The 10,508-nt window shown below is 39.0% G+C and overlaps 1 protein-coding gene across 1 annotated transcript; it reads right to left on the bottom strand.

Moving 5' to 3' along the window:
* Nucleotides 1–511: 511 nt before the first annotated feature.
* On the bottom strand, nucleotides 512–7,625 carry LOC133980255 (cyclin-dependent kinase-like 1). The gene is made up of 10 exons (XM_062418916.1): nucleotides 7,461–7,625; nucleotides 6,938–7,126; nucleotides 6,536–6,657; nucleotides 5,133–5,205; nucleotides 3,988–4,078; nucleotides 3,418–3,618; nucleotides 2,729–2,811; nucleotides 2,580–2,636; nucleotides 2,028–2,180; nucleotides 512–1,071 (listed from the first exon to the last, which is right to left on the bottom strand). The coding sequence occupies exons 1-10, from the start codon at nucleotides 7,485–7,487 to the stop codon at nucleotides 976–978; spliced, it is 1,092 nt and encodes a 363-aa protein (XP_062274900.1). The 5' UTR covers nucleotides 7,488–7,625; the 3' UTR covers nucleotides 512–975.
* Between the last annotated feature and the right edge of the window lie 2,883 nt (nucleotides 7,626–10,508).

Here is a 10,508-nt window from a genome sequence, read left to right on the forward strand (position 1 = left end):
TGTTAGGCTCTTGGGATCAATGTCAATACAGGGGTTGCAATATGTTAAGAACCCATCAAATTACTCTCAGAGAGTCTCAGCTGTCATGGTAGCTTTTATTAAACCCTAAAGGGAAACATCTTCTTGTGTCTAAAGTGACTAATATGGACAATTATATCTCTGTATGGTTACTTTCCATAAAGTTATCAGACACATAATAACAATATGGAGCCTTTTAATGGACGTACTGATGGCATGATATTGTCCCGTCAGATTACACTGCAGCCGAACAGCGCCCAGGTTGAAAGATACCAAAGTTTCCCTTTAACAAGACTGAGGCAAGAACTAACACAAATGTGTAGTACTGTATATTGAACTCTATTATATATTCACCTCTTTCAGTTTTATAATACAAAATGTAAATGCTTAATAAGCCTAAAGCTGTCTAATGCATTAATTTGAATTCTCTAGAAAAAAATATTTCCTGAAAATAAATACAATTTAAACATAATTGTGTCTTAATGAATATCTTGCTCATCAGATTAATCTCAATGTACTATATAGTACATATTGTCTAGCCTGTATTTACCTGTATTGGGATGTTTTGTTGTCATTGAGTGCACCAGGCAACTCAATTCACTTTCACCAAGTGATGATGGCACACTGATGACTTTCATCAGTTATTTTATACCATTAAATTGACCTTTGAAAATGCAGAACGCACATATTATACATTCTTTGGTTATAGTGAGATTTGTCTTTTGCCTAACCTGCATCTGTAAACACCTTAACTATAGTTTGTTTTGTCACCAGTATTAAATAAGTCTGTGGTCAAGTGAAAGTGACTGAAATAAAATACACTTTCCAACTCTCACACCAACACACATCTTTAAATTGGACTGTATTTAAATGATTGCACAAAGCAGAAAACGAGTCCTGCATGTCTCCGTTCTGCCACGATGTGTCGCTCTTCAGTCAGTTCAAACCTTGCTTTTGTTAGATGTTGGGCAGATGATATTTGTGCTTCACCTGTTTCTTGAAGTCTGGTGCTGGTGAGATGTTGCTGTTTGGTAACTGAGGCAGGTACTGAGCCTGGAGAAAAAGAGCAGGAAAGAGGAAGAGTGAGAGAGAAGGAAAAGAAAGTACATGAACGCTCTCCTGTGCATTTCTCTAACATGTTTTTTTCATTAATAGTGAGATAATATTCAAGCATGGTGCAACTGATGTAAAAACAGTGAGAGGAACAATCCTTTAAAAATCTTCTACACTTGAAAGGTGGCTGTTAAAAGTTGGTACTTTCTTACTTCAGAGAACTGCAGATGTTGTCGGTTTGAATCAGTCGTGATGTTTGGCAGAGGAAAAGACGTACCTCATACCTCTGTGATTAATAGGTATAAGCTGTGTAACATATTTTCACTGACTGGAACATACTAAGCATAAAAATGTAGATACCAACTCTACATAGCATCTTTCAAGCATAAAAGGGGGTGAAACCATTATACTAAAAGTAGGTCTGGGTTTAATTTTTAAAAATTACCCTTAAAGTGATACTGATACCAGTGGAGTACCAGTGGAGTACTACATATGATCCCATTTTTTTCCATTTGATATTTCAAGCATCTCGGCACACTGAACCGCCAACTCCAACAACTTCACCACCATAGTTTTTATAGATTGTAGCTGCTGTGGTGGAGGGCCAATCACACGTCACATTAAATTGACGCTGCTGTGAGCAGGACCATACAATTAGTCCTTTTTTTAATAGACTCGAGTACAAAAATAATTGAATGCAGGTACTGTTTCACTGGAGAAGTTCTGATACTATTTGGTACTATGTTATCCCGGTCAATACCTTAAATGTATCGAGCAGTAAAAAGCCCTAACTAAAAGACAGATTTTGGCTTGAGCATCTGTGACACTGAATTTCGCCTAGCTTTTATTTTATCTCTGGCTCTCTGCTATTGCTCCAGTGACTGAGCAACTAAAAAGTGACAAACTCAAGCACATTCATGACTGTAGCGGGGACACAGTGATGGTTGCATTCATACCCCTGCCTGTCTGCGTCGGGAGCCTTTGTCGTGTCGTCTTCCTGGGCGCTCGCCCTCCCGGCCCCAGTTGGCACCTACTTCCTCCTGGAAGTAAGGCAGCTCCAGCAGCTCCTCACAGGACAGCCTGAGGGAGGGGTCCATCACCAGGCATGACTGCTCACACACAGACACACCGAGGTGACAGTTCAGAGCTTGTTTGTCATCACATACTGGGCTTTGAGGTTGATCAATGTATTTGAAAGTTTCGAAAAATCTGATAATTATGTCAACCAACTTAAGTGTTTCTATTGTATTGTGTATATTGTATTATATTGTGATCAAGATGTGTACTTAGATAAATATTTTACTGTTGAAAAATGAATGTGCCAGTGCCCAAAGTGGACAAACGATGTAATAGCAACACTATTTAAGAATGACCTCAAACATATAGCAGGTTTAGCTTTTCTGTACAGCAACTTCTTGTACTTTTTTGTACCAACATATACACTGATACTGATTTATGTGCTAAGCTAATATATCAGTCCAGCTCTATGACATGTAAACATAACGGACCTTCATGACCTGGAGAGCATGAGGTGACACTTCATGGTAACGCTTTTCCAAAGGCTCCTAAGAGGGGGGAAACAAGTAAATAATAGCATCAACCATACTTATTGGTGTCCTTTGAGAACACGCAGTCTCAATGATAACAGGATTCATACCATCATGTCAGGTTCAGGAATACAAACTCCACTGAAGAAAACATTGGAGCGGAAGACCTGCTGGTGACGAGGGATCAGGTCACCTGAGGTCAGAAATGAAACAATCAGAATCTTCACCTGGTATTGGATGTTTTGAGAAATGGTTTGCAACCTTAAGCAAATTTTTCTGTTAAAAAATGTAGACCTAACTAAAACTGAGCTATAATTTTGACAGTACATGTGAGCTTTTGATGTTAGAGCAAAGCCTTCTCTCTTGTTTCTTTTTGTTTCTCAAAGGCACCTTTACACTTAACCTGACTGGTTTGGCACTGATTAACTCTGGTGTGTTTCCTCATCATGTTCAGCTCATTTAGGCTATTGTGAGAGCTGTCAAAGGTGCTCAAGTGTGGACCAAACAACTGGACCAAAATAGCTTGAAAAGGTAGATTTCGATCTGCTATTACAGCTAACTCTGGTGAAAATCATTTGTAGAGTGAAAGCAAAGCAGAGCAACCACGAGGCGGTGTGTTACTGTATAAGATATGTGACTTATGCATGAATTCAAATGCTGTTATCTGTATACACAATCTAGATAATTATGCGATTAAATTTGATGAACAATGAATACACAAAGAATACAACCTTCCATCGTGAAATGTCTAACAGTGCACCTTTTAAGCACCTACTGATACGACCTCTTGTTAGTGTACCTAAAGTTTTTCGGATGAGGTAGAGCTGGTCAACGTCAGACTTCCCGGGCCAGAGGGGATTCCCGTGGAGCAGCTCAGCGAAGACACATCCCAGCGCCCACACGTCCACAGGGGGGCCGTACTGTGTGTCCCCAACCAGTAGCTCAGGGGCCCGGTACCAGCGGGTCGCAACGTAGTCTGTGTAGTCATCCTCTGGTCCCGCTGAGTATACCGACACACAGACAGATGGAGATGAACTTGTAGGGACACACATCCACTTGGATACTGAATAATGAACATTAAATAACATGTACATTGTAGAGGAAGGGATTACAAGGCATGGTGAATGACCACGTTAATATATGGTAACATAACACCGTCCGCAACCTAAGGCATGAAGGGTAAACAGAGACACACTGCAGAGAGAGAGGCACTAACTGGTTGAATGGTCTTCCTATGCAATGCATTATTTGAAACATTGAAAGTGAGGAGGCCATCGGCAGGAGCTGATATAGGCTCCGTGCTGAATAAGTCATTAAAGGCACAATAGCGCTAAATGCACGTAAACGCACTCTGGCTCTCTGGACCTACTCAGGATGCGGGCGAAGCCAAAGTCGCAGAGCTTGATGACTCCGGTTTTGGTGAGGAGGATGTTCTCTGGCTTCACGTCACGGTGGATGCACTGCAACAAGCGCCCAGCATCAAGGATTTAGGCAACATGGAAGAAAGAGGCTTATATTAAGGCTGACAGATTGGGAATCAGAAACATATACACATTTTAATATTGAAACTGTATACTGCGTAACAGTCACAACAGATAATTCCCAGTGGAAGAATTTGAACCTCAACAAAGTCAGACTGTGGCCTGGAAACATGATTCATTTTTAGATAAAAGTATGAGTTGTTCACATAGTTTGTGGTATGAAGCAGTACAGATTACTGATTGAAAACTCAGCCCTACTCGTGATAAAAACCATCTGATCAAGAGCTTCAGTCGATTCTAAGAAAATGTTAATTTACTGGAAAATAAGCTTGTCAGATTTAAGCTAGATATCAAAACAAGACACATACTTTAGACGACATATTTCAAGTAAAGCTATAAGTAAGTGAGCAGTAAGCAGGAAGTGAGTTAACTACACTGAAATAAAACTGCTTTTGCAAGTGTTTAACTGTTATAATAATCAATTATAACTTGATAGGATCACTTCACAACCAGTATGGAGAGGAGGAATGATTAATGTGAGTATAGTTTTTAACCCTTACATACTGTCTCTACACCAATTCACATTCATAAATTTACCGTCAGGCATCAATAAATGTTTGATTAATCCTTCTGTTTCATTAATCTTATGGAAAAAAGAAATTCACAATCACTATTTTATGATCCAGTAGAACATTTATAGAATATGATGAATACAACATGTTTGAATGCATATTTTGTACATTAGCATATATTAAAATGTGTTTCAGCTGCACAAAAATGTAAAAAATGAAGCTGTTTATTTAAATGTTTGTATACTGTGGGTCACATTAGGAAAAGTCCAGCTAAAATAAATGTGTATATGATATTTTTACAGCTCTCAAATGTAAAAATTGGTCAAATTTGACCCTGAACAGTATGTAAGGGTTAAATTAAACAGAAATCAGGACAAAAAAAAGTGGGAATAAATCAAAGGTTAAGTACAAGAGAAAACACTTATTTTAAAAACATTCATACCAGATATAAATATACTGACATTGTGCTTGTGACAGAAGTTGACGGCCTGTAGAGTCTGCCACACTATACTCTTCAGCTGAGCCTCGGGTACCCTGCGGAGAACACGAGACAGATGAATATTGATTGTTGTAAGAGCAACACAACAAGCGCAAACCTATTTGCTAGTCATGTTGTCCTCATCTATTATTCCAGTGATTTCTCAAAAGAAGTGGTGCTTTACACGGCCCTCTTGTCGCCCAGGTAACCTTAGGCCTGTCTCTAACGGCAACAGTGCCTTTGTTTTCAGGAGCAGCTAGAGTTTCTGCTCAGCGGCCTTAGGGGGAAAAAGAAAAAATAGTCAGACAGCAACTAGCTATTGGTACAGGTCTAAAATCTTATGTTGTGACCATAGATTATATGAGGAGTGCTCAAATCATGAAGCAGAGAGAAGAATCTGAGTTATCTTCTTCTTTAGACTCTGCTGTTCCTCCCTCACTCCACTGCCACCACTCTGCGTTTTTGGCAACAGTCTTGACTTCCTGTTTTTGATTAACTCCGTTTCCCTCTGTTGCCTGTCTCTCATCGGCAGTACTCTTAAAGGACAGGTTCACAATTTCTCACGTCTCACCTAAAACAACAGTCAGGAGCCAAAATGAATACTGACACATGTTTTTTATTGCTGCCTGGTGACACTGGCCATTAAGAGATCCCTTCATAATGCACTTTCAGTATAAGTTACCAGGGACAAAATCAACAGCTCTCCTTGTTTTTAAGTTTATTTGATGCTAATATGAGTTGGTATGAGGTTTTGAAGTTAGTAATTTTAGTACCAAATTCTCTCTTTGTTAAATGATCCTTCCACTGCTGCTGAACAGGAAAACACTGTGAGAAACACAAAGAGGACATTTTTTAGATTTCCACTTTATTTGAGTAACTCAGACAGGACTGGAAACAAGGACTGTGGATTTTGGCCCCCATCACTTACACTGTAAGCACTTATTGAAAAGGGATCTTCTTATGGCCAGCATGAACAGGACCAAGTAAGAACTCTTTCACTGTTCATATGGGCACCTGGCTGTTGTTTTAAGACAGAAAATTGTGAACCCATCATTTAACAAATAAAAAAAATGAGTTGTATGGTCAACCAAATAGATGACTCCTTAAAAAGAGAAGTCACTCATTAGAGAAGAAGAAAAGAGAAGTCAATAATTGATAGAGAAGGGCAAGCAAAACAGATCCTTCAAGTTAAAGAGTATCTCTTATTTTTGTATGTGTGTGTGTCGTATATGTTTTGCTTGTGGCCCTTTGCTATCTAACATATCTCACTTCTTCTCTAATTCATAACAGCTTCCAGAGTGTAAACAGGTTTGTTCAAATCTTTCTCAAGAAGACTTTAATAGATCATATGGCTTGGTCTGAACCCCTGTGTGTCCCCTAACCTACCCTCGAGGGTGTTTGTCCAGTTCGTTGAGGACCGTCTGCTCACAGAACTCAAACACCAGGTGGAGCCGTCTTTTCCTCCTGAAGACCTCCAGCAGGTTGACCAGATTCACATGTTTCAGCTGCTGCATAATCAACAGAGGACACGGACACCGTATCAGCACTCTAAAGCACCCGGTGGATGAAATGTTTAATTAAAGATACTTCTACTGTTACAGTCCCAATTACTACAACAGCTAAAGAATAATGATAGCAAACTATGCATGACACGTGCCTCACAAAGACACAAAAGTTACAGAAGATCAGACTCAGTGATCGCATGGACCTGTGTGAGTGCACGTGTCCATGTGTGGCAGTAGATGTGAGCAAACTTGATACTATTAGGTGATACTCATGTCTGCTCACCTTCAGCATACGTATTTCTCGCAAGGCTATCTTCTTAATGACAGGGTCGTCTTCAGACTCCACAAACTTCTTGATGGCGACTATCTGGCCGGTGTCTCTGTGTCTGCATTTAAACACCACTCCGTAGGAACCCTCACCAATTTTGGCCAGTTTTTCATATTTCTCCATCGGGCAGTTGGTAGCTGTCACCTGTCAAAATCAAAATATATACAAACACTTTACTCAGAAATAATAAAGCTGTACCAATACTATTGCCCAAATAAAATAAAGACAGATATATTTTTACAGTATTTTTCTTTGGGGCTTGATTAAAATGTATAAGTGATTAAAGGTTATAGCCTAGTTATTATTTTTCAAAAGGGTGTAACCTGAGATACCTGATGACTCCTTAGAACTGCTGATGTACAATAATCTAGAAGATGTTGTGCTGTTTGTTACCAAAACTAACTCATGTACTCTTGTAACTACAGGTTTTTTTTGTAGTGTCACATCCTGCATGCGCACAGCATAAAGGTGCACTCACCTGTCCAGAATCTGAAAGGCTCCTCATCGACAGGTCAGCAGTGAGCTTGTGGATGATTTAAGTCCATCAAAAGTCCGCACAAAGCTGCAAATGTGGGCAGCTACTCCTCCTTAACGTTGTTTTTACAGTAATGATTTCAGAGGTCTCTCTCCCTCTCTGCTCTCTCTCTCTGCTCTCTCTCTCTGCTCTCTCTCTCTCTCTCTCTCTCTCTCTCTCTCTCTCTCTCTCTCTGTGATGTCTCCACGTCCTGCTGTGCGTCGTCTGCACCTTGGTTACCCTGTCCGCTTATTTACCTTCAAAACAATTCACTGACTCAAGGTTAAATCTTCAGTTTTAATCCTTTTTTTTAATGCTGTGTCCCGTATCTATATTCATGAAAACAGAAGTAGTGACCCAGCTTACTCATTGCGACGTTTAACTTGCTCCAGGCTGCGCTGGAAAGAAAAGAAAAAAAGCAATAATAGTGCGGCACGATACAGGATAGCCATTCACAAAGCTGCCTACGTACGTTAAAACACGCATGCGTTGTTACTAAGGACAGGTGTTACAACGTGAGGTGGATGCACGTTGATATAAAGTAGCCTAGAGCTATATTTCTTCTTCTTTTTCACATCAAGGACCCCCAAAATGACACAAATTAGACCACGGACCCTCACCTGGTAAAATGTATGCTTTTAGATGCATTATTACAGGAAGTGTATGAAACGTATGATCGAAGTAGTCATACATTATGCAATTGTGTTGTTTGTAGAATAATTTATGCAATTATAATGAAAATAAATGTTGTTGTTTTTTTGCTGAGGACCCCCTTAAGGACCCCTGGACTAGACCATTTTCCTGATCAAAAGAGGTAAATTACAAATTCTGCAATTACTGATGTTACTTTTGTTAATTGTTCGTTTTAAATAGCAGGTAGTAGTACAACACTATAAACAGAATAATTAATATAGTGGATAATATTGCCAATAAAGATGCATAGGCTAATTTTCTCGAAGCAAATTCATCCCCTATAATCCATGTAATCTATAATCACTAATTGGACACAGCATGTAAAGACAGAGGAGACTATGAGCTACAGTGAGTACAAGTATTTTGGCATTAACTAATCTGTTTATAACTTTTCACCCACATTACTAATAAAATCTAATATCTATCTAATCTAATAATAACATTGACATCAGCCATCTAGAGGGATAATGTGTACTTTTACTTACTTACTGATACTTTAATTTGGCTGATAATACTTCTGTGCTTCTACTTCAGTAAGATTTTGAATACAGGTCTTGTAAGAAAGCATTTTTAGTTGTGTTTCTACTTTTATTTGAGTGAAAGGTCTGAGTCCTTCTTTCACTCCTGCTTGTAATGTACCGAATATTGTGTACTTTAACTGCTTTTATATAATGTCAAAACTGTAAAAACAGGCCAGCAGCATATAAAGTGTCCAAATAAGTTCCAGTACAAGTCTCATCCCACTTCCAGTATTCTCACCAGTTGCAAAGAAGCTGACATCATGTTACTCTGTCACAGCTGTGATATATGGAGGAACAACTCTGATGTGGTCCTATGATTTGTGGACTATGTGTTCTGTCTGTTGACTGTGAATTTTTCCCCCTCAGCGCCCTACCTTGGCTCGCCTGGCTCAGAGACATCAGGGTTTGCCGCAGCTCTTTGGGATTATTGACAAATCACAAGAAGAATCGCTTAGGACTGCAAAGTGAATGATGGGAAAAGCAGACACCATGTTTTACTCTTGTGCTCAGACACACACAGACACCTTGAAGCACTGGCACTGAAACGCTGCGGTGAAGGGTATGAAATGCCCCATGGCAGACTGGTAAGACATGCTGGTGACACAGGGTCAATAAGGCACAGAGGTTGCTGTGTTCAGAGGACCATGCAGAAGAAATAGACCAGAGTGTTTACTTTGGATTATGAATCAGGTTTTATTTGAATGTCAGGAACACTTGCATTGCTCTCATTATATAAAGAATAAATGTTAAATTTGTTATAATAAATAATCACAAGCATGCATTAAACAATATACTGAGCCAAAATACCTAATTTAAATCTGTGGTTTTACATTTTCATTATCATTGTATCTTATATTCAACGGGCCTGGAGTTTCACAATCTAATATGCAAACTGTAGCTCAATCTCGGATGCAGATTTAATATTTTTCTATGTATATCAGAGCTAAGAAGCAATTCATTTTTATCACATGAATATTTTTTTTTAAATGTGCAAGAATAAATACTCCTTATCTTTTATTTGATGAAGCATGTAGCCTGCTATAATAATCAGGTTTTTTTTCAATCTAATTTTGCTGTTGTTATTTTTGTATTTAAATCAATATGATACAGGAAGAAGATGTAATAAGGACTGAAGTTATTGGCGTGTCACAGAGAAGAGGACATGATTGTTGAAAGCCTGAGGGCTGAAACGTTATCTGAATAAAAGAGGATATGGAGCCAAAGTTTGCGGCACTTTCCTTCCTAGTCTCACGTCCTCCTCCAGTGATCAGCCCCCTTACTTCTTCGCGCCAAGAGGCCAATCATCAGTTCTAATAGCTCCTAAAGATAATGTACCATCTTTAACCACCAGGTGGCAATGCATCACACCCATCAAAGCTCCTACACACCCATAGACCAGGACAAGTTACAGATAAACTTGTTGACACTTGATAGTCAAACTCATCTTACTTTCACCCTCTTATCATTAATAGTAATCAGAGATACTTTGCTGTTGACACTATGAGGAAAGTTTCCGTCTTTTCTTAGTTTGAGAGGTCGTTTTGTGTTTGTATCCTCGTTGGTATTTCAGGGGATTTTCTCTCTGTCAAATGTCATGATATATTTCCAGTATTTGATGAATAGCTTCTTCTTCGTAACTGTTCCACTGAATTGGCACCTATAGGGAACATAATTGGACGAAACCTATACAAAAAATATCCAAGATCATAGACTGTATTATAGCAATTTACTATCTTTACTTCCTTGATGAATCACCCTTCAGACAGAGACAAAATGATTTAAACCATCACCGGTTTGT

The sequence above is a fragment of the Scomber scombrus genome, chromosome 5 (genome assembly GCF_963691925.1).
Source record: "Scomber scombrus chromosome 5, fScoSco1.1, whole genome shotgun sequence".
Classification (NCBI taxonomy): Eukaryota; Metazoa; Chordata; class Actinopteri; order Scombriformes; family Scombridae; genus Scomber; species Scomber scombrus.